The sequence below is a fragment of the Phocoena sinus genome, chromosome 18 (assembly GCF_008692025.1).
Source record: "Phocoena sinus isolate mPhoSin1 chromosome 18, mPhoSin1.pri, whole genome shotgun sequence".
Classification (NCBI taxonomy): Eukaryota; Metazoa; Chordata; class Mammalia; order Artiodactyla; family Phocoenidae; genus Phocoena; species Phocoena sinus.
Genome location: NC_045780.1, coordinates 21,502,721 through 21,526,291, shown reverse-complemented (window position 1 = coordinate 21,526,291; position 23,571 = coordinate 21,502,721). Strand labels below are relative to the sequence as shown.

Genomic DNA, 23,571 nt, shown 5'->3' with positions numbered 1-23,571 from the left:
GAGGGGGGCAGAGGGAGATTAGACCACAGAAGAGAAGGCGGCGATGTGACGGTGGAAGCAAAGCTTGGAATGATGTGCTTTGAACATGGAGGAAGAGGCCACAAGCCAAGAAATAGAGGCCATCCGTAGAAGCTGAAGAAAGCAATGAAACAGATTCTCCTCTGAGAGCCCCCAGAAGGAACCAGCCCTGCTAACACCTTGATTTCAGCTGGCTGGAACTGATTGCAGACTTCTGATCTCCAGAGCTGTCAGAATAAGTTTGTGTTGTTTTAAGCCACAAAGTTTAAGACCACTTGTTACGGCGGCAATAGGAAATTTACACAAGTGCATTGTGGGAATTCTTGGCTCCGGAGGAGTGGGAACCGGAGCATCTGAATCAGAAAGGAGCTTCCTAGATGTGACATGTGCACATTGGCTGCTACGTTAGCAACAAGCAGAACCTGAGGCTTTTAGGTGTGCAAGCCCCAGGCAGTGAGGGAAGTAAAGCAAGGAAGGAGGCGTAGACTCGCTCTGCGATATGTTACCGCCTGGCCTCTGCTCTGCAGTGAGCTGTGAAGAGACACAGCGGGTTGTTCAATGGCACATCAGGGTTGCAAAGAGGAGCTATTCCTCAGAGTAGTCCACAGAGAGAGGAAGGAGAGAAAATGTCTGTCTTGCTCAGGTTTCTCATTCCCAGTTGGTCAAGGTTCATCCATGTCGGGGTGGAGGGTGGCGTTAATGCCCTGGAACTTGGAGTTGATTCCATCCAGCCCTCAGAGGCTGCCTAGGAAATCCTATCCTAAGCCTCAGACTCTGTTGCTTCTTTTACATCCGAAACTGAAGTTCAAGTTCATACTGTGGTTGGGTAAGAGACTGAACAAAAGCTGGAAGCTTCTTGAGGCCCAGCCTCGGAACCCACACAGCGCCTTTCCAGCACATTCTAACGGTCCAAGCGGCCACAGGCCAGTCCAGACTCAGCGGGTGTGAAAATTGATTCCATCTCTTGACGGGAGAAGCTGTGGAGGACCTGGCTGGCAAGAGGGGAAGGAAGGATTGGGAGTTTTTTGCAAATAACTTACAACAGGCAGTTAGCAGAGGAAAGGAGTGGAGGGGGCCGGGCGGGAAGAGCACGGAGCTTGGACACTGGGAGGCAGAGGTACCGCGGGTGTGACCAGAGCTGAGACCAGCTTAGCGGCCGTGGCGCGGAGGAAGATGGGCGGAAGCCGAGAGCCGCATCACGAAGGGCCCCGGGTGCCGAGCCCGGGCATTCGGATTTTGTTCAGAAGGCAGCAAGGAAGCACGAAGGGGAGGGAGACCCGCAGGCTTTCCGTTCTGAAAGCTCTTCTGACTGGGACGCAGAAAGTAGGTCATCCAGGCAGGCCTAGGGGCCGGGGGCCGGCAGCACGGGAAGGAGATGACGGTGGCCTGATGGAGGGATGTGTGGAGGGGGACACAGTGGATGTGTGGCGGGCATATGGAGGAAGGAGATGCACCGGGACGTGACGGAGGCGATGGAGGTCTGGTCAACGTAAAGGAAGAGGAATGAAGGCAAGATGCTGGACCGAGAAATGGGTACCACGGTCAATAGTTAAGGAAAGGAGGTAAAGAGTAGGGTATTCAGACAAGGGAAAGAGCCCCACACTGGTCCGGAACGACTGAAAGATACCCTTCCCGTTCAGCTGGATACCAGGCTGAGCGTCAGAATTTCATTATCCTGTATCATCCAGGAAAGGGAATGGGAGTGGTTATTGCCACCCACCAGCCCTCAGAAACCACTATTTTATGTTCTTGATGCTCTTGAGCACAGTCCATTTCCAAGTGTATTTGTGTGGTTCTAACAGGCCTTTGAAGAAAAGGTGGGGTGGGGTTGGAGCAGGGGCCTTTGCTGTGGCCGCCACTTCCTGCTTTGTAAAGCTTGCAAACAAACTCACAGGGGTCTGATATAGAAAACTCAGAATGTCACTTCCTGTATGTTAAGTGAAAAATACAGAGTAGATGTGAAACTTGTAGTCACTGCCCAGAACATTTTCCCCCAAAGCAAAGCTATACAGGAAGTTAAGTGATCGTCAGGGTGCTTGGTAAATCCATCTCCTGAGCCTCGATTTCTCTGTCTAGAAAATGGGGGTAATAATTCCTACTTCCCATGGGTTGTTACAAGGATTAAACAAAATAATGTGTGTCACACACAGCACATAAACATGATTTTATAAACCTTGAGCCCAAAAGTCAATTGCTGAAATAAATTTAAAAACTGACTATATATAATTTTATAACTAATGACAATGTGAATAACCATATCCTATTAAGTGAATTCTTGGCAATCAGACCTGTTTGGTTCAGAAGTTAGAAAGATTGGACCCTTACTACAACGGACCCCAAGTCTGTGTCCCCTCAAAATTCATATGTTGAAATCCTAACCTCAGTGTGATGGTGTTAGGAGGTGTCACCTTCGGGAAGTGATCAGGTCATGAGGGTGGATCCCTCATGAATGGGATGAGCGCCCCTATAAAAGGGACCCTACAGAGCTGTCTTGCCCTCTTTCTGCCATGTGGGGACACAGCGAGAAGACGGCAGTCTGTAACCCAGAAGATGGCTTCACCGGCACCCTCATCGCAGAGTTCCAGCCTCCAGAACTGAAAGAAATAGATGTTTATTGTTTATAAGCCACCCAGTCCATGGTATTCTGTTAGAGCAGCCCAAACTGACTAAGACGGTTACCAAGGTTAATTCTGAATTATCTAACAAAGGCCACACTTAAGATGCAGGGTGGTAAATGCTGTGTTGCACAAAACTGTCCTATAAAATTCCCCTCAAGGCAACATTTTGCTTGGTGTTATGTTCGTATTCCTGGTATCAAGCCTTTAAGACTGTATGCTTTCGCTTTGCTTTCTGGTAATTCCCTGGAAATCTTTAAAAGTATAGCCTCCTTAGATGAATTTCACTGTAGCTTTTGCACTTTACTGCCTTTGTCAGCTCTAACTATGTCCTTTATCAAGGTCACCTCCCAATGAATAGTGTCTCATGATCCTGTTTACAGTCCAAAGTAGTTATTTGGCCTCAGGACTTTTTCAGTTTGGAAGAATTATACTCAGCGGATTTTCCTCAGTCACCCAGAATGTTAGCCCAGGGAATCTTAATTCCACTTAATTGCCCTCTCTGAATCCTGCTGTTTTCTCTTGAGTGTTCTGAGTTTTTCTGGAGATGAGAAATTTTTCTAGAGGAAAGTGTTTAAAGTCAGAGGACAAACAGGTGCAGAGTAAGGACGAGTCCAAAAGGAGATGAGGGAGAGGAAGCCCTTTGGTAAAATTCTAGATTCTCTGTCAGACAACAAGTGTCATGGAGCAGCTATTATGTACAAAACACTGTGCTCATTGATGGTAAAGAGAAGCATAAAGACGTGATATCAACACTAGATTTGAGAGATAAGATTTCAACTTATGAAAAGTTAAATAATATAAGAGAGGGACTTCCCTGGTGGTCCAGTGGTTAAGCCTCCACACTTCCACTGCAGGGGGCACTGGTTGGATCCCTGGTCAGGGAACTAAGATCCCTCATGCCACGCAGGGCGGCCAAAAAGAAAAATAATAATAACAACACAAGAGAAATACCAAGCTAGGCTGATGGCCGTTGCTATTAAATAGTGCAGTAATAGCATCAGCAGAGTCATTCTTTCACTACGTACTTGGTCCCAGCCACTGGGTTGTAATAGTGAACAAGCCACACGGTGAGGCATCCTGGAGGACTGGCCATCCATTCCAACTCAAGTGAGGAGAGAGGGAAATGACAGTGTGAACAGAGGCACTAAAATCTGGGATGGATTTATGGGACCAGGAGTAAATCATTTGAATTATTTCTTCCAAAGCACAATAGCTGACATGAGAGAAACTTGTTAGGAGGCTTAATTTTTTTTTTAAGAGAATTTTTAAAAATTCATTTATTTATTTTATTTTTGGCTATGTTGAGTCTTCGTTGCTGTGCGCGGGCTTTCTCTGGTTGCAGCGAGCGGGGGCTACTCTTCGTTGCAGTGCGTGGACTTCTCATTGCAGTGGCTTCTCTTGTTGCAGAGCACGGGCTCTAGGCACGCGGGCTTCAGTAGTTGTGGCACACAGGCTCAGTAGTTGTAGCTCGTGGGCTCTAGAGTGCAGGCTCAGTAGTTGTGGCGCACGGGCTTAGTTGCTCCGTGGCATGTGGGATCTTCCTGGACCAGGGCTGGAACCCCTGTTCCCTGCATTGGCAGGTGGATTCTTAACCTCTGCACCACCAGGGAAGTCCCGAGGCTTAATTTTTGATAGAGCAGCTCTGAGCTCTCCTCAAATTAGGTCAGTCACTTTCACTTTCTGGTCAGAAGAGGCCCTGTTGTGCTGGAACCTGGCATGACATGCGGGATAAAGGTCTAGGACAAGCTTGGGGCACAGTTCTGAAAGATGGGAGGAAAGTGGGAGCTGACACACCTGTGCTTGAACCCAAAAGGCCTGGGACCTGCAGCAGCGCCCTGTTGCACTCCCAAACTCCCTGTGTTCTAACTCCGGGCATCAGTGGCCCTGCTGAGCTGGGGCAGCTCTTCCTGTTCTAACCAGGGAAGCAGGGACTCCAGGGTTCTCTAGGGTGGGAGACCCCTGTGAGTAGACCTGTCTCACCTACCGCAGCACCTGGTCTGATTCCATTCCCTGGGACTCAGTGGGACCCTTTGAGGAGGAACTGGAGAAAGGCTAGGACACCATTTGCATTAACAGAGTCCGTCTTAAAGGAGTAAGGAAACTTTGAGGTCGCCCAGGTTCACGTCTTTGCTGAGAGATGGTCAGACGCAGCTTGTTAGTGACAGAGCCGACCCAGAGCTCCACCACGCTTCCCGTCTTTTGTGGGAAGCGTGATGTCATTCAACTCCTGGGCTAGTGTGTCACCAGCTGTTGTAGGTAATCTCAACTCCCATGTGTCTCTGACACTATTATTTGCCTTTTTCTTCGTCTCTGAGTCCTCTTTTTATCCTCCCTTGGTTCTTCACTTCTTTCTCAGAAGAAAAGGTAGTATCCTCCACCCCAGAGTTTATCTCATTTGTCCTTTGGTAAGCGATGGGTCGGCCATTCCTTCCCAGGGGCACTGCCCCCTCGCTGGCTCTCTGGCCCATGGCTCCATGTTGGCCTCTTTGGAGGTGGCTTCTCAACCATCACTCATCTCACTGTCCCTGGGAGCCCACAGCCAGAGCTGTGGACTCCCCTGCTGCTTGTATAACTTCAGTTAGTCTACATTCATTTCTAGCTCCTTATTTCCTGAGCTCTAGAGCCGTGTAACAAATTGACTTAGACACTTCCATGTTAAGTCTCTCAGACGCCTTAAACCAGCATACCTCAAACAGAAGCATCTCCTTTACCTGTAAGCTGCCCTCTTCCCCGCAGTCTCTGCTCTGAGTGGCACCACCAGACACCTTTGGACACAAGTCAGGAACCCAGGCGTCTGCCTCAACTACTTCTCCTCCACCTCCATGGTGACCAGTCAGGCTCTGTGCATTCTGCCTTGCTCACCTCCCCAGTTCCCACTATCACTGTCTTATGTAGCTCTTCAACTGGGAAACCTACATTGATTCTTCAAGACTTGGGCATCGCAAGTGTCATCTCCCCCAGGAAGCTTTCCAAAAGCCTGTTCAGACCATTAAATAATTGTTAGGTTCTTTTTTTTTTCTTTTTCATTAGACCATAAATCCCTAAAGGCAAAGTCTTTAAAGTCTTCTTTCCCCTTGTACACAACATGGCACTTAATCAGTGATGGTTCAGTCCATGAATGCATGAGTATATAAATGACCAAGGTGAGAAAATAATTCTTATTTTCCATAGCTGCACGTAGGATTCATGGTCGAATGTGGGTGTTTCCATTTTTACCTACCACTCTCCACAGGTTTTATCAGTTTTTTTCCTAGGCATGTTTTCTCTTGTTCTATTTCATTCTCTGCTTTTTACTAAATACAAAGGGAAATAAGACTCAAGACTCAGGATACACACTAGTGGCTGGAAATTCAATTCTGCTTTCCTGGACCAGAGAATTAAGTGAATATGAATCTTCAAAGGAAGTTAAATTTGCAAACCACAGTTAGACCAAATTAGCAATCAGAAACCCCACTGTTCTACACAGGAGAATCTTTTTACATCTCTCCCAGGGGCTGGCTGTGGAAACATCACTGTTAGGCAATGTACCTCCCTCCTCTTCTCGTGGGATAGTTGGCTGTTATGTTTCATTTTAAGGTAAAGTGTTGTTAGGGAGTGAGTGCAAATAATAAAATGTGAACTTCGAGACATTCATTATGGATAAGCCCTGACGGTGTTCTTGTGATATTCTCACAGAAAACGGAGGCCAGAAAACAACTGTCAGCCTGCTCTTGAGAATTTCCAGATTGGCGTCACTGATTATAATTTACCTATCACTTATTAATTAGTCACATCTTGCTGTGTATCATATAGTCACAACTGGGAAAGCCACCTGGCCATCCCACCAACATTTTTTCTTTACAGCATAAATGGAAAGCGAACATCACACAGAAACCATCCTTAGTTTTTATTTTTCCGTGAATTCTGATTAAAGGAAACATATTTGGGGAAAGGGTCATCCTGTTTGTTTATATAGGACTTTTTTTAATTTGGGAAAGAGACGGCTGAGTCAAAGTGTGGAGGGCATTCTCTTGAACTGATCAATAGGCCTCACCTAAGGTAAGTAGGTGAAAGGGTAACAGTGGTAATGTGTGTCCTTGTTGCTCTGGCTGTAGAATTTTCTCCAGGCTGCTGGAAAATCTAAATTAAGGACAGGGGCTCCTGGTCATATATTTAGGGACTGCTATCAGTTCAGAGCCCCTGTGTGATGTTAGTGGAACAAGTCTGGTATTTGTCCACTCTGAGAGGAAGGCATGTTCGTGGAAGGCATGTTCATGTGACTCAGCCCGTCAAGTGAGAACCGGCCTTGACCTGTGGGGACGGACGGTGATGATGAGAGAAACCCGACCCGACATTATCAGTTTCAACAGAAGCGTGGGGTGGAGACGTGGCTGCTGCTTGTTCCGCAGAGGACTTTGTTAGTTAACCAGCCCTGGTTGAGTGTCTGCTTGATTTAGAGTTCCTGTTATGTGGGCTGCCTAAAGGATGTGCTCTTCAACTCATAACTACAGTGAGCATTTTGAATAGACAATGTGTGTGTGGCTTGTATCTCTCTAGGAACCATCCGCTAATTATTTTATGTAGGGTTGCGTCGATTCTGTGATAGTTGTCTTTAACATAAGCAGTGATCAGGTATGCTTAACTGCGTCAATAATTCGGTTCTTCGCGTTCTTACTGCATGAAACCACGTCCAGCAGCCAACGTGAGCAGTGTCTGTGTAAGAGGCACATTCAGACATAAATTATTCCCTTTCAGATGCCTCCGCAGAGCCTAGGCACTGACCTGTGCAGAGGCTGGGTCCCCTTCGTGCGTCTCCTTAGCAAAACCCAACGTGATGAAAAAAAAAAAAAAACCCAACGTGATGTTTCAAACTGGAGATTGTATAAGGAGTTGTTGGAACAATTGGATGCCTCTGTGGAATGAATAATGTGCAATTCTTAGAAGTGTACTTAAGGCGATTATAAATCTATAAGACATATTTTGTTATTAGTTTTACGTATACACTAGTATATGTGTTAGTGTTACCACAGAGGAAATCTGCAAGTAATAATGCTTGCTTAAAGTGATACTTTTCTCATAGAACCAGAAGTCTGGAGGTCAGAAGCGGCAGGCATTGGCGTAGCTTCCCAACAATGCCAGTAAGGACCCTGACTGTCTTCCGGTCCTGCCCCTCTTAGCACGTGCTCTTTTGTTACCATGCTTGTCATTTTGTGATCGGCTGCCACAGCTCCGGGTACCATGTCTGTATTACAGGTGGGAGGATGGGGAAGGGCAGTGCCTGTGGCCGCTGCTCCTGGGCCTGGCCCTTTTATTAAAAAGTAAAAGCTTCCTCAGACACTCTCCCTTCCCCACAGGAGCGACACCTTTGTCTCTTTGGCCGGAACTTGTCACTTGGCCATGCTTAGCTGCAGAAGGACTGGGAAAGGAAGTATTACATTTCCCAGCTTCTGTACTGGAGGATGACAAAGCAGAGGAGGGTTAGGGAGAAGCTGTCCTACCAATAACATCAGAGAGCAGCCCATCAGGGAAGCAGCGAGTGGCCAGAATCCTTTGGGTTGCTTCCTTTTGTGGCACTTAAATCAGATTCTACCCAGTTTCAAGTCAAGACACCTCCTTAGGTGACTTCTACTCACAGGCTCCACAGGGAGGTAAAGGAAATGGGAAGACACTGGAAGTTGTCTCAGGCTACACCGTCAGGCAGAGTAAGATGGTCCCACGTGTAGTCTTTGCTCCATTACTCCGATAGCAGCTCTGGTGACACCGTCACAACAATGCCTGGTAGGCGACTCTTCAGAATGGGGCGCTGTGGATCCGTGCTTTGGGCTCTGCCATGATGGTGACTCAGATATTTTGCCTCTGAACCTGCTACTTCTGCCTTTTCCAGCGCTTTTCCTGTGTCTTCTATCAAATGTCCCAAGAGGGACTCAGCTGGACAGCACTCATTATCCACTGGAGGCACCCCTATGGGGCGGGTGCTCGTTCAAGGCCACCTCAGGCCTCTGGCTGGCTTGGCAATGGCTCCCTTGGTCTAGTAGTGTGACCGGGGTGAAGGATCGCTTTCCACCTACCAGTCTTGGTCATCTCAGGGGTGACCAAGGGGACCGTGGGGGAGGGAGGCTCCCTGAGACTTTACAGAGGAGTTAATGAAACTGTGGCTGGTCCTGGATTCCTAGTTCTAGGCTATTTGCTAAGCTGTGTCAGACTGGCCTTTTTTGGGGGGTGGAGGTGGGGATTGGAGCTGCTTTACTATTTACAAAGAGTTATCTGCCTTTCTAGCTTCATTTGCTCAAAGTTAAAACCCTAAAAGTTTTCTGCATTGACTACCCAGAGTATCAGAAATCTAGAATAAATAAATAAAACAACAACAAAAAACCCCTACATTGCTCTGGTGGTATGTATTCCTCCGGTTTTTTTCCATTAAAAAAAATTGAGGTGAGGGACTTCCCTGGCGGTCCAGTGGTTAGGGCCCCGCACTTCCACTGCAGGGGGCGCTGGTTCGATCCCTGGTCGGGGAACTAAGATCCTGCATGATGTGCGTTGTGGCAAAAAAATAAATAAATAAAATAAATAAATGGAGGTGAAATTCACAGAAGATAGACCTAACCATTTAAAAAGTGTATTTAGTGGCATTTAGTGTATTTACAATGTTGTAACCATCCCTCTATCCAGACCCAAAGGTATGGTTTTTTGTTTGTTTGTTTTTTAACATGTTTATTGGAGTATAATTGCTTTACAATGTTATCTTAGTTTCTGCTTTATAACAAAGTGAATCAGCTATATGTATACATATATCCCCGTATCCCCTCCCTCTTGCGTCTCCCTCCCACCCTCCCTATCCCACCCCTCTAGGTGGTCACAAAGCACCAAGCTTTGTGTCACAAAGCACTGAGCTGATCTCCCTGTGCTGTGCGGCCGCGTCCCACTAGCTATCTATTTTACATTTGGTAGTGTATATATGTCCATGCCACTCTCTCACTTTGCCCCAGCTTACCCTTCCCCCTCCCTGTGGCCTCAAGTCCATTCTCTACGTCTGCATCAAAGATACGTTTTTGAACAAGTGATCATGAATGCTGAGGATGATCTGGTCCTCTGTGTTGAAAAGACTGTTGGCGCTGCCCGCCAGCCTCACCCCAGGAGCCATGTGCTTATGGATTCGGTATAGACTTTAATGAAGAAAAAGCTATCTTTCTGACTGTTACCGGACATCTGTCCTAATTCTCAGAAACCTCTCACTCTCCCCCTTTCAAACATCCCTCAGCTGCAAAAGTTGCAGTGAGAAGCTGTTTGTTTGCTGAGGATTTGTTGTTTAACCACTTTTTTTTTTTTTTTTTTTTTTTGTTTAACCACTTTATGGTGGCTTAGATAGCAGTTAATTCACAGCAAAACCAGCAAATGATGACCAAACTGAGTCAGGTTCAAGGCCATGGGTGGACTTGGTGTGACATGAAAATAGAACCTCTCCTTTGATTCACCCACTGGGAGAGGAATTTTCCAGGTTAAGTCCTTAAGATGAGTTATCGGATGGCCAAGTCACTATTCAACCTTAACAGCGTTTGTCGCAGAGCCCTTTCCCCTTCTTTGGCATACTCGCCGAGTCAGCTCATGGGATCCTCACGGTAGTCCAACGAAGGAGGCAGGGCAGATGTTGCCATCTCGCGAGAAGAGGACCCTGTACTCTGAGAGCATCGCCCGCAATCAGACAGTGGTTTCCTCTCTTCTAGGCACTCACCTCCTCTAACTGTAGAGATAGGAAAGGAGGGCTGCAGAGGCCCCTCTAATTACAGAATAACTCGGAGAGAGTATGATTTGATTTGACTTTTATAACCAGTAGTTTTCAAACTGTGGGTTTTCCATTTAGTGGGTTATGAATAGTATGAACAAAATGAAAGAAAATAGAATAATAAATATCAGAGTGCATTGTAGTCATAGTAAGTATTCTTTCCTGAAATGTTTGCCTCAGTTGTATGTGTGTGTGTGTGTGTGTGTATATATGTATGTGTACTGGGTCGTGATGTACAATGTGTTTCTTAATGTGGGTTACAGTTTAACAAATTCAGATTTGAAAGCCGTGGAGAGAAATGGCTGCAGTCCCTTCAGCACTGTTCAGATCTGAGCACTGCCACCCTCAGGCCTCGCCTGCTGCCCAGACCCTCCAGATATTACCAGGATGGAAATGTCATGTGTGTGTTCAGAGTACTGTGCTCTTTATCAGGGGCAAAAATTTAGTGTGACCATCTGCCCCAAAGGCAAGTTCCAAGAACCAAGATCATGACTGTCACTGGTTATACAACTTTTTGACTTTCCAGTGGTAAAAACAGTGTCAGTCCTGGCTTTGCTGTACCCAGTTATTTTGTGAATGTCCTCGAACATTCTAGGGCATTTCTTTTTTTTAAATTTAAATTATTTATTTTATTTTATTTTTGGCTGCGTTGGATCTTTGTTGCTGCATGCGGGCTTTTCTCTAGCTGTGGCTAGCGGGGACTACTCTTTGTTGCGGTGCGTGGGCTTCTTATTGCGGTGGCTTCTCTTGTTGCAGAGCACGGGCTTTAAGCGCGTGGGCTTTAGTAGTTGTGGCTTGTGGGCTCTAGAGCGCAGGCTCAGTAGTTGTGGCTTGCGGGCTCTAGAGCACAGGCTCAGCAGTTGTGGCTCACGGGCCCTAGAGCGCAGGCTCAGTAGTGGTGGTGCACAGACTTAGTTGCTCTGTGGCATGTGGGATCTTCCCGGACCAGCACTCGAACCAGTGTCCCCTGCATTGGCAGGTAAATTCTTAACCACTGCGCCACCAGGGAAGCCCTCTAGGGCACTTCTACAGTCGCTGGCGAGCGCACAGACCTCCCTCCCGGCCCCAAGAAGCACGCTGCAGGGAGCCCTGGCTAAAATTACCCTGCAGAGGCTACCTGTTAACCTCCTTTTATCCTGCGCCTCTCGGCATCAGGCAGCCCGGATCACTTACACTTCCCCAAATCCTTTTTTGTGGAAAAAGCCATTTATTCTATCTACTGGAGATTTCAGTTGGCCCCTTTATTTTGCTTCTGATAAACTGAAGTCTGATAGTTTCTTAGGCAGTGTCTACGTGAGGGCACCCAGAAGGGGAGTAAAATATTTAACCAAATGATTGACTTAAAGAAATGCAGGACTTCCCTGGTGGCGCAGTGGTTAAGAATCCGCCTGCCAATGCAGGGGACACGGGTTCGAGCCCTGGTCCAGGAAGATCCCACATGCCGCGGAGCAACTAAGTCTGTGCGCCACAACTACTGAGCCTGCACTCTAGAGCCCGTGAGCCACAACTACTGAAGCCCGCGCGCCTACAGCCTGTGCTCCGCAACAAGAGAAGCCACCGCAGTGAGAAGCCCGCCCATTGCAACGAAGAGTAGCCCCCGCTCCCTACAACTAGAGGAAGCCCGTGCGCAGCAATGAAGACCCAATGTAAATAAAAATAAAATAAAATAAAAGAGAAATGCAGACAGGGACTTCCCTGGCAGTGCCGTGGTTAAGACTTCGTGCTTCCACTGCAGGGTGCGCGGGCCCCATCCCTGGTCCCGGTAGTGGGAACTAAGATCCCACATGCCGCTGGGCACCGCCAAAAAAAAAAAAAAAAAAAATGCGGACAATTCTAATTAAAGCCCAGAATGATTTTTTTTTCGGGGGGGGGGGGCACGTTGAATTGGCTAATTTTCATAGTGTTCCGAAGATATGACTTGCCATAAGAGCAAGTAAGTAGCCATTTTGGTTTCTGTTCCTATTACATTTTTGAAGCTGTATCACTCAATAAAAATTAATTGGAAGTGCTGAGTGTAAATCTCAGGACAAAACCACTAAGAAACATGAAAGCCTTTAATTTTAGACTCTTACCCTGTTAGCAATACTGGTTTTACTTAAATGGACCAAACAGGGATTGAAGCCAGGCCCTCGGCAGTGAGAGCGCAGAGTCCTAAGCACTGCACCTCCAGGGAATTCCCAATGGAGTGGGCCTTTCGTATATAACATGAAAGAGTCATTTGGAATAATGACAATCATAACGACGGTAATACTAACAGTGGCAATAGTGATGTTGATTATACACAAGGCACTGTGTTCACGATTCCATTTATTTCCTTTAATTCTTACAAAAACCCTCTGAAGAAAGTATGTTTATGATTTGACTTTGAAGAGAACTGAGAATTATAAAGAAGGTAAATAACTTTTAAAGTTCTCCTGAGTTGGATGCCAAATCCCCTCCTTTGTGGAGGCAGAGAAATTCGCCAGGCATGTGGACCCTTTGAGCCATCTTCATGGAGGTGTTTATACTTTTTTGTTCCCCCACCTACCTGACGGTTCTGCCTGTCAACTCACCAGGTGCAAAACCGGAGGGGAGGGAATTCCCTGGCGGTCCAGTGGTTGGGACTCAACGCTCCCTGGTCGGGGACCTAAGATCCAGGCAGTGGGGGGACCGGCGGTTGGGGGAGAAAGAAAAAAAAAAAAACTGGAAGGGAAAAACTTCAACACATTCCTGAGTGTTTATGGAGAGACCGGGAGAAGTGAAGGTCAGTTCCCAGGAGCAGGTCTCAGAAGACCCAGGCGTGGACCCGCCAGAGATCCAGATGTGCAAGGGAAGAACAGAGGTCTTGTTGGGGAGGGAGATTAGTTGCAGACCCAGCTGACATGGCAGGGAGATGAGGGTGGTCAGGGGAAGAGTCAGTGAACATGGGTTAGCGTCCTATTGCTGCTGTGACAAATTACCAGACTTGATGCTATAAAACAATAAACATTTATCTTTTGTTCTAGAGGTCAGAAGTCTGGACTGGAACTCATTAGACAAAACTCAAGGGCGTTTCAGGGCTGTATTCCTTCTGGTGGCTCCAGGGGAGAATCAGTTTCCTTGACTGATGGGGCAGCTTTGGGCGCTGCCCACCTTCCTTGGTTTATGACTCTTTTCCATCTTCAGAGCCGACAATGGCAGATAGAGTTCTTCTCACATCAAATCACTCCAACCTACTTCCACAGTCATATTGTATCTCTGACTTTTCCACATCCCTCTTTCACTTATAAGGACCCATGTGATTACATCGGACCCACTCACTGTCTCATTATCTTGGATAATCCCAAATAACCTCCCTACCTGAAGGCCAGTTGATTAGCCACTTTAATTCTATCTGTAATCTTTTTTTTTTTTTTTTTTTGCGGTACGCGGGCCTCTCACTGCTGTGGCCTCTCCCGTTGCGGAGCACAGGCTCTGGACGCGCAGGCTCAGCGGCCATGGCTCATGGGCCCAGCCGCTCCGCGGCACGTGGGATCGTCCCGGACCGGGCCACGAACCCGTGGCCTAACATAGTCACAGATTCCAGGGATTAGGACGTAGAGTTCTTTGGGGCTGTTACTGTGACTATCACAGTGGCCTCTTGGATGAAGCAACATTTGTCTTGAGACTAAAAACATGGGTAAATGTCAGGTTGTGAAAAGAGGGAGCAGGACGGTAGTATTCCAAGCAGAGGTGACAACCTGTGCAGATGAAGAAGAACTTGGCACAGTGGAAGAACCCACGTCATGCTGGCCTCCAAGGCTGGCATAAGGATTTGGGGGCTAATGTTAAGTACAGTGGAAAGCTTTTAGGCAGCAGGAAGACTTGATCCAGGTCACTGTGCTCTGTGGAGATGGATGAGGGAGGCAAGCGTGGACATGAGAGGCTAGCTATTATCATATACCTTCCCTCCTGGAAGTACATTCTGCCAAAGTGGGAAGAGATTCACCAGATATTCACCAAAATCCATTTTCTTTTCCTAGATATACAATTAAAGCACACTTCCCAGTATCTTGATATTTTAGTGGGGCTTTGGGACTAATTCTTGCTTATGGATTGTGACCAGAGGCAGTAAAGAGCAGGTGGGCCTTCCCCATGCTCTTTTCTTTCTTTTTTTAAAAAATTAATTAATTTTTGGCTGCGTTGGGTCTTTGTTGCTGCGCGTGGGCTTTCTCTAGTTGCGTTGAGCGGGGGCTACTCTTTGTTGCGGTGCACGGGCTTCTCATTGCGGTGGCTTCTCTTGTTGCAGAGCATGGGCTCTAGGCACGTGAGCTTCAGTAGTTGTGGCACGTGGGCTCAGTAGTTGTGGCTCGCGGGCTAGAGCACAGGCACACTAGTTGTGGCACACGGGCTTAATTACTCTGCGGCATGTGGAATCTTCCCGGACCAGGGCACGAACCTGTGTCCCCTGCATTGACAGGCGGATTCTTAACCACTGTGCCACCAGGGAAGTCCTCAGCTGTTTCTTCTGGCATTTACCTCCTTGATTTCTAATAAGCTGACTTATCTGCCATTTCCTGATTTTTCTCCTTTGATATCTATAGACTTCCTTCTTCTGAAGACAAAGATTTACGCCCATCCACACTCACTCTCACACCTACTCACACAGACACACAAAGCTCTTCACTATCCTCTAATTACAATTATATCACCAGTTTTGGTTAAACCAATATATAGTTTGTTTTTTTTTTTTATGAACATTTTTCTTTAGCAGTGCCTCACGGTTTGCAGGATCTTAGTTCCCAGACTAGGGATCGAACCCCTGCCCCCTGCAGTGGAAGCATGGAGTCCTAGCCACTGGACCGCCAGGGAATTCCCAATATGTAGTGTTTTAATTACTCTGACTTTGTAAATGTTATTCATAGCTGAGCCATGTAGTATACCATGATTATGTTTCCTCTTTTTATGACCTCTGGTTTTCCCTGGAATTAAAAATTGTCATCACTTAAAAGGTTTTTGGGGACTTCCCTGGTGGCACAGTGGTTAAGAATCTGCCTGCCAATTCAGGGGACACGGGTTCGAGCCCTGGTCCAGGAAGATCCCACATGCCGCGGAGCAACTAAGCCTGAGTGCCGCAACTACTGAATCCTCCGTGCTTAGAGCCCGTGCTCCGCAACAAGAGAAGCCACCACAATGAGAAGCCCACACACCACAATGAAGAGTAGTTCCCGCTCGCCGCAACTAGAGAAAGCCCGAGCACAGCAAAAAATAATAATAATTGGGCTTACTTTTCTGGGTGCCTATTTCAAATTCATCCCCAAACTCTCTCTTTGTAGTTAAAGCCCCCTATCACTACTTTCACAAACATCAGGTGATTTATCAGTCTCAGTTTTTCTCTGCAATATATTTCCAGGATCTCTTTGTATCCCTGCTCTGATCTAGGCTGGTTGCTGTTGTCCTGAGATTGATTTTCACCGTCATCTTAGGAAGTCCTTTCCCCACCCTCCTGTGTTGGAACTCCTATTTCCCATGTAAACCTTTAAAAAAAGTTTATTCCTTAGTTTTGAGGAAATATATCCTTTATTAGCTTTTCTGAGGACACATACAGGAGAGGCTAATTCTTTGAGACCTTGCACGTCTGTAGCTTTTAAATTTTTTTGGTTAGATATGGTGTTACAGTTTGGCAATCATTTTCCCTCACATTTAAGGCATTGTTTCGTTGTTTTCTAGCTTCCAGTATTGCTGTTGAGAAGTTTGAAATTGTTAGTATTCTCAATCCTTTAAATGTGACTTGCTTCTCTCTCTCTCTCCACCTAAATCAGGCTCTAAAACAAACAAATTGGGTTTGCTGAGGGAAAATGACCAGGGATGAAGATAGAGAAACAAAATTCCAAATGAAAGGCTTAGACTTGAGGTCCCTGCTACGTATCAGATACAGCTCCTCTGTAAAAAGGGAACACATAACTGGAGTGTATCTCACAACACTTCAAGATAATCTTATTGATGTCCTGATTTTTTTCATTATCTAGTTACTCAGCTGACCTGAGCTAGTAAATCTGCTATTAGTTGGGTACATTATTATATGATTATATAACCCCGAGAAGGTTTAGAATTAAATATAGCAATGGTGAGCTAAATCAAGCCCATAGTACTAATATTTTTAGTACTAACCTTGAAGTGTAACACAACCCTTACGTGTCTGTTATTTATGTGCAGTGCCTGTAATAAAAATAGAAACTATACTCTAGAGAATCTGACAGAATACCTTGTGATTTCAATTTGAAGTGTGTACTTGATTTTATATTTATGATTTTAAAGTGAAGGTGCAAGAGAATTTGGTTAAGTGTGTAAACTGCATTGATTGTATTAAGAGAATCATGGTACAAATCTGTCCTGTCAGGTGCCAGGGGTCTTTGTGAGGGTCTCGTGATAGTCGGTTCTGCTACCATCAGCTGTCACAAGGCTGTGCTCTTCCCCCTTTACCAAATGAGCCCCAACATGCTGATGACACAATAGCCAAAGCACAGCTGAGACCAGAATGGAATATTTAAACGCAAATATGCTAAAGGATAGAGCAGTGGTCAGCACGCTTCTTCTGTAGAGGACCAGATTGTAAATATTTTGCTCTTTAGTCCAGGAGGCAAAATTGAGGATATTCTGTAGGTACTTACATAGCTATTCAAAATGTAACTATTGGGAACTCCCTGGCGGTCCAGTGGTTAGGACTCTGTGCTTCCATGGCCGGGGTCACGGGTTCGATCCCTGTTCTGGGAACTGAGATCCCACGTGCCATGTGCGGTCTGGCAAAAAAAAAAAGTAACCATTAAAAAAATGTAACAACCATTTCTATGGCTATACAAAAACAGGCAACTGTCCGTATTTGGCCCATAGACCATAGTTTGCCAGCTCCTGGGCATAAAAATTAAAAGGATACTAAAAGGATACTAAAAAGGAAAACAATGCAGAGAGTAGCATAAAGGTAGATAAATGAGATCTCCAAGTACAGCTCACCAGAATTCATGTGAGATTCTCTGCACTATTCTTCCATTTTCTCTACTGAAGCACAGCTAGGGAAGCTTTGATCAAACAAAACACACAACTGATATCAATGAGAGGAAGACGGGGTGGACCATTTTGAAAAGCCTTTCATCTCTCTGCCAGATCCCAGATTATGTAGACTCTTCAAATGTGTGTATATTAATTGACTGCCTACCACATCAGGTGCTGGACTGGGTACTAGGAATACAGTAGTGAGCGAGACTGCATCCCCACCCCGAGGAGCTTACTGTCTGGCGGGGAGACTGACAAAGGAAACGTTAATTCTACTGAAGTGCCGTAACTGTTCTGATTGCAGGATGGGTGTGCATGGGGGCACCTACTATGCCTAGATTTCAGGAATCAGGAGAGACTTCCTGGAGGAGATGATGTCCAAACTGAAGCCTGAAGGATGAGAAGAAATTAGCAAGAGAAAGAACTTAGCAGGTGCAACTTAGCGTGTGCAAGTTTCCAGAGGTGAAAGGGAGCAATGGCATGTTCAGGGAGCTGCAACTGTTTTATACAAATGAACACTCACAGACTTATGCAAACGATGTGCTCTCAGAAGAGCACCTGTAACCAAGAAAAACATACGCCAAAAGCAACATTCCTACAAAACAGGATTTTTCAAACCTCAGCCCTATTGCTGTTTTGATAGTTCTTTGTTGTGGAGGCCTTTCCTGGGCATTGTAGGATGTTTAGCAGCATGTCTGGTCCCTACCCAAAAGATGCTAGTAGCCATCACTCAGTTGTGACAACAAAAAATGTCTCCAGGGACTTCCCTGGTGGTGCAGTGGTTAAGAATCCGCCTGCCAATGCAGGGGACACGGGTTCAATCCCTGGTCCGGGAAGATCCCACGTGCCACGGAGCAACTAAGCCCGTGCGCCACAACTACTGAGCCTGCGCTCCACACCCTGCGAGCCACAACTACTGAAGCCCGTGAACCACAACTACTGAGCCTGCGCTCTAGAGCCTGCAAGCCACAACTACTGAAGCCCACACGCCCTAGAGCCTGTGCTCCACAACAAGAGAAGCCACCGCAATGGGAAGCCCTCTCGCCACAACTAAAGAAAGCCCGTGGACAGCAACGAAGAACCAACGCAACCAAAAAAAAAAAAAAAGTCTCCAGACATTGCCAAATGTCCTCTGGGGGGCAAATCTCCTGGTTGGTATCCACTGCTGTAAGAGGTGAGGATAAAGAATTTCACTGGCTCATTCCCCGAGCATACCAGCTGGGAACACCGCCTATCCAGCTGTTCTTGTTAGGAGTAGCTATCGCTCATTACTGCTCCACTTTGCCAGGAGCAGGGGAAGGTGACCAGATGTCTCAGATACAATGTTCTCCTCCCCCACCGATCACTGAAGGCTACCCTAAAAGTGGTCTGATTCAGGCCTTTCATTCTGCATGGCATCAAGCATCCAGAAGAACTCAAGAGACTCCTTCCTGACAAATGTAGGGCCATATTACAATCTATCGATATCATTCCTGTAGTTTAAGTTAGTTGCATACACACTTATTAAATTCTAGCTGATTCCAAATCATTTGTTCTTCATCACAGTACAAATGTAACTACCAAGATGATGAAAACCAAGATGTGGGTGAGGAATGGTTCTTGCTGCCTCCTCATGAGGCCTGGCATAGCCCAACTTATAGACTGTGGCTTGTTTGAGGACCTTACTGTTCTAAACAGTGGCATACACAATGTGCTAATAAAGGGCCGAAATGGAAATACGGTGAAGAGTCCAGCTCCTTGAGATGATGGGGAACTGATTCCTGTGACTGGAAGCTCTAAAAACCACACGGGGAGGGGCTTCTCTGCCAGGCTAAGGGCTTATCCTTGACTCTGAGGACACTGGGAAGACAAGGAAGAATTTTAAGCTCGTGAGTGACATAGCCAGATGAATTTAGAAGATATTTCCACAGCACCTACATTTTACAGTGTGTTTTTGCACACATCACCTCATTTAACATTCTGTAAGGGAGGTATTGTTTGCACTTTGCAGCTGAGGACTTAGAGAAATAAATTAATCAAGGTCGGAGAGCTAATACAGTTTGGCCAAGATTGAGTAGAATTTAGGTCTTCATTTCCATATTGCCATCTGGGTGTCTTGACTGTAGTCAGATAAAACGCACATATGAAGGGCTGTTGCAGGGCAAAGGTGAGAGCAAAGAATAGGTGAGAAATTAGCTGTGTTTAGCAGGGACTGGCACTGAGTAGTTAGTAGATTTGTTTCTTGACTTACCATTTCTTTTTTGTTATTCTTGTTGTTTCAAAACTGGTTATGATGATGTAACCATGTTACTATTCCCTAGAGCAGTGATTTCCAACCCGTGGATCAGGACCCTTGGGGGAACCCAAGGTTGTTCAGAGGGTCCTCAAGTTCGGTGTGAATTTTCTTGATAGATGCTGAAAGTACCACCATCCATTTTATAGGGACTCCAAGATTTTTTTTTTTTTTGTCTAAAAGACAATTCACTGTGCACATTTTATTTGTAGTTTTGTACACTGTCTTAATATGAATGGGACCGCTTTTCTACTTGAGCCATTTTTTTTTTTTTTTTTTTTTTTTTGTTTGCTGTACGCGGGCCTCTCACTGTTGTGGCCTCTCCCGTTGCGGAGCACAGGCTCAGCAGCCATGGCTCACGGGCCCAGCCGCTCCGCGGCATGTGGGATCCTCCCGGACTGGGGCACGAACCCACATCCCCTGCATCTGCAGGCGGACTCCCAACCACCGCGCCACCAGGGAAGCCCTTGAGCCATTTTTTAACCAAAGCAAAATAACCTAAGTATAACAAAGTGTTAAAATACAGCATAAAGATACAAAAACAGACATACTAATTCTAATTAGGAATGTAATTATGATGTGACATTTTTTATAATCCACAATTAAGTTTAGGAAATCACACAAACATAGATCACTGATTTGAATGAAATGCATAAATTTGTAGCAAAGCTTTGTAGTTACAAAAAAAAAGAAATTACCAAAGAATGCACAAAATTGTTTATTCCACCTTTGTGTCGTATTCCTGGATCCTTCACCAATGTTACATGAGGAAGAAAAAGCAAAACAAATGAAAAACTGAAATCAGAATCACTAATGTTATCAAGTAGGGAAACAAATAAATTAAAATCTAGCAGCCATCAGCAAGAGTGCTGTAAAAAGAAACAAAGAAAATTGTTAGAAAGCTGTGTGCTTCATACTGTTTCAAACCAGCAAAATATGCTCCTGCAGACAATGGAACATAAACAGAATCGCTCTCTTGTAAGGTACAGAAATGCAAATTCTTTTAATATTGTAGATGGGTCAAATGTGTTTGTAAATCGTTAATTCTTTTAAGCTATTACAGAGTGGGCCAGGAACACATTTATGGATTCTGGGGACGATGTGTACTGTAATTCTTTGATTGGGATAGCGGACACTCTAGCCAAAATTAAAAAAAAAAAAAAAAGAACACAGAAGTACAAGACAAAGGCGAATGAGACGTCTCTTATATCTTAGCAACATTTAGATGGAAATCAAATTTAAATGCAGTCCACTCTGCTTTTGAAGAGGCTTTGGTTCAGCTCTCAAATCTCGATCGCTTGACGCAGTCTCCTATGAGAATACTCAGGAGGTGTCTTCTTAAACAACAAACCTATTTTTAGTGGTGGAGCCGCTCTTAGTAGCTGTGTCTGCGTGGGACTGGTAAGCAATCACTATCTTTGGAGGAAGTCCTAACCTTTCCTTGTATCCCCTCCCTATATGTGTAACTGCTTCTCTGTTTTCACATTCAGTAGTCCACATTGCTATTTTATCACCTTTAGCTCTAACATTAACCACAGCTCCACATACGTCATCGCTGTAGTCATCAAAAGACTCTCCAGTAAGACACAGCAGTGTCTCTAGCCAAAAGCGATGGAGGTCACTTCGTCTCTGCTGTTTGTTCAATGTAATTAGCCATCGTCCTCCTCGTTTGTTTTTCTCATCTTCCCACATAGGCACAATACCATCCTTAAAAAGTGAGTAGTCACAGCCAGGCATTAAATTACTAGACAACTGGATATGGTTGTACAGAGTCCAAAAGTCCTCAACAGTATCAAACTTAGAGATCAGCCGAAGGTTTGCTTGCCAACTTTTGCTTTTATTTTTATTTTTATTTTTTTCTGTGGTACACGGGCGTCTCACTGCCGCGGCCCCTCCCGTTGCGGAGCACAGGCTCCGGACGCGCAGGCTCAGCGGCCATGGCTCACGGGCCCAGCTGCTCCGCGGCATGTGGGATCTTCCCGGACCGGGGCACGAACCCGCGTCCCCTGCATCGGCAGGCGGACTCTCAACCACTGCGCCACCAGGGAAGCCCTGCTTTTATCATTTTTAAAAAAACCAGAGTGCCCATCTGTTCTGTAAAGGATGTTTAATATAGTGTTCTGTGTTAGCAACCTCCTGATTAGATTCTGTTTTCTCTTCTTCTGTAGGTGGGGGATTAGGAGTAGGGGTGGTTTCCGGTTCCACAGTCGGCATCTTAGATCGATCTGATCGCACAACCCAGGGACTCCAAGATTTTTAAAAATTTAGTTTGTATTACAGACGGATCTTTATTCTTGAAAGGGATCTTCATACTAAATATAAATTACTGGATATTATCTGTGTATTACTAAGGATGATATGCCTACTAGCAGAGGCTGGTGGGGCACGGGAAAATAGTGGAGTTTGGGTGTCTAAAGAATCTATAGGAAAGGGTGTGTCACACAGTCATGAGTCTGGAAAGGACTTGGTGAGGTGAGAGCTGGGGTAGAAAAAGTCATGTTCTTATTTCCCTGCCCTAGAAAGGAAAGCATTCCAATGACTTTCTCCACAGCCTGGGGATTACATTTGGTTTTTTGTTTGTTTGTTCGTTTTGTTTTTTTCAGGAACTGGTATTTATTATCAAAGTCATATTCGAGGGCTTCCCTGATGGCGCAGTGGTTGAGAGTCTGCCTGCCGATGCAGGGGACATGGGTTCGTGCCCCGGTCCGGGAAGATCCCACGTGCCGCGGAGCATCTGGGCCCGTGAGCCATGGCTGCTGAGCCTGCGCGTCCGGAGCCTGTGCTCCGCAACGGGAGAGGCCACAACAGTGAGAGGCCCGCGTACCGCAAAAAAAAAAAAAAAAAGTCATATTCGATGTCAACAAGATGCCACAACTACAAAAAACAGTGTGCACATTGCAGTCTCAATGCACGCGTACATTTGTTTTTTGTTTTTTTTTTGCGGTACGCAAGCATGTGGGATCTTCCTGGACTGGGGCACGAACCCATTTCCCCTGCATCGGCAGGCAGACTCTCAATCACTGCGCCACCAGGGAAACCCCTACGTACATTTGTTTTTACGGCAGGATTCACGTGAAACCTCAAACAGTTCTAAACTGTACTGACATCAAAACGGTGAGTTGACAAAACTCCAGGGTCTCACTTAGAGCTCAAGTTGGAGAGTGGAAATTGGGATTGTTTAAGCCCAGCCTGGAGCCTGAGCTACAGAAACTGGAAAAGGGAATGAGAGAGAGGGGACTTTGGTCTCTGGCTCTGGTATAGACCAGTTACCTCTTGAAACCTCAATTTCCTCATTTATATGATGGAAATAACACTTTTTTTGGCTTGAATGAACCATTGAATATAAAGATTCCTGGAGGAGCGCTTTGCATCAATAAATGCAGGTTTTGTACACATGCATTTGCTTTTTTTTTTTTTTTTTTTTTTGCGGTATGCAGGCCTCTCACTGTTGTGGCCTCTCCCGTTGCGGAGCACAGGCTCCGGACGCACAGGCTCAGCGGCCATGGCTCACGGGCCCAGCCGCTCCGCAGCATGTGGGATCTTCCCGGATCGGGGCACGAACCCGCGTCCCCTGCATCGGCAGGCGGACTCTCAACCACTGCGCCACCAGGGAAGCCCACATTTGCTTTTTGACCCAACAATCCCACTTCTGGGAATTTACCCTGAAGCTATACCTCCTCCAATGAACGCAATATATGCAAAAGTTTCTTCATTATCTCACTATTTGTCATAGCAAAAGATTGCAAACCAACTCTATGCCACATTTATTCGTTTTCTATTGCTGCATAATATAAAACCACAAGTTTAGCTTCAAGTGACACCCATTTGGTAGTCGATCAGAAGTGTGGCGTGGTGTGGCTGGGTTCTCCACTCAGGGTGTCACAAGGCTGAAATCAAGGTGCCGGCTTGGTTTAGTT

At 45.9% G+C, this 23,571-nt stretch overlaps 1 protein-coding gene across 1 annotated transcript; it reads right to left on the bottom strand.

Annotated features, from left to right (window-relative positions):
- Window positions 1-20,968: 20,968 nt before the first annotated feature.
- Window positions 20,969-21,868, bottom strand: LOC116743168 (eukaryotic translation initiation factor 4E-like). The gene is made up of 2 exons (XM_032611476.1): window positions 21,726-21,868; window positions 20,969-21,506 (listed from the first exon to the last, which is right to left on the bottom strand). The coding sequence occupies exons 1-2, from the start codon at window positions 21,866-21,868 to the stop codon at window positions 20,993-20,995; spliced, it is 657 nt and encodes a 218-aa protein (XP_032467367.1). The 3' UTR covers window positions 20,969-20,992.
- Between the last annotated feature and the right edge of the window lie 1,703 nt (window positions 21,869-23,571).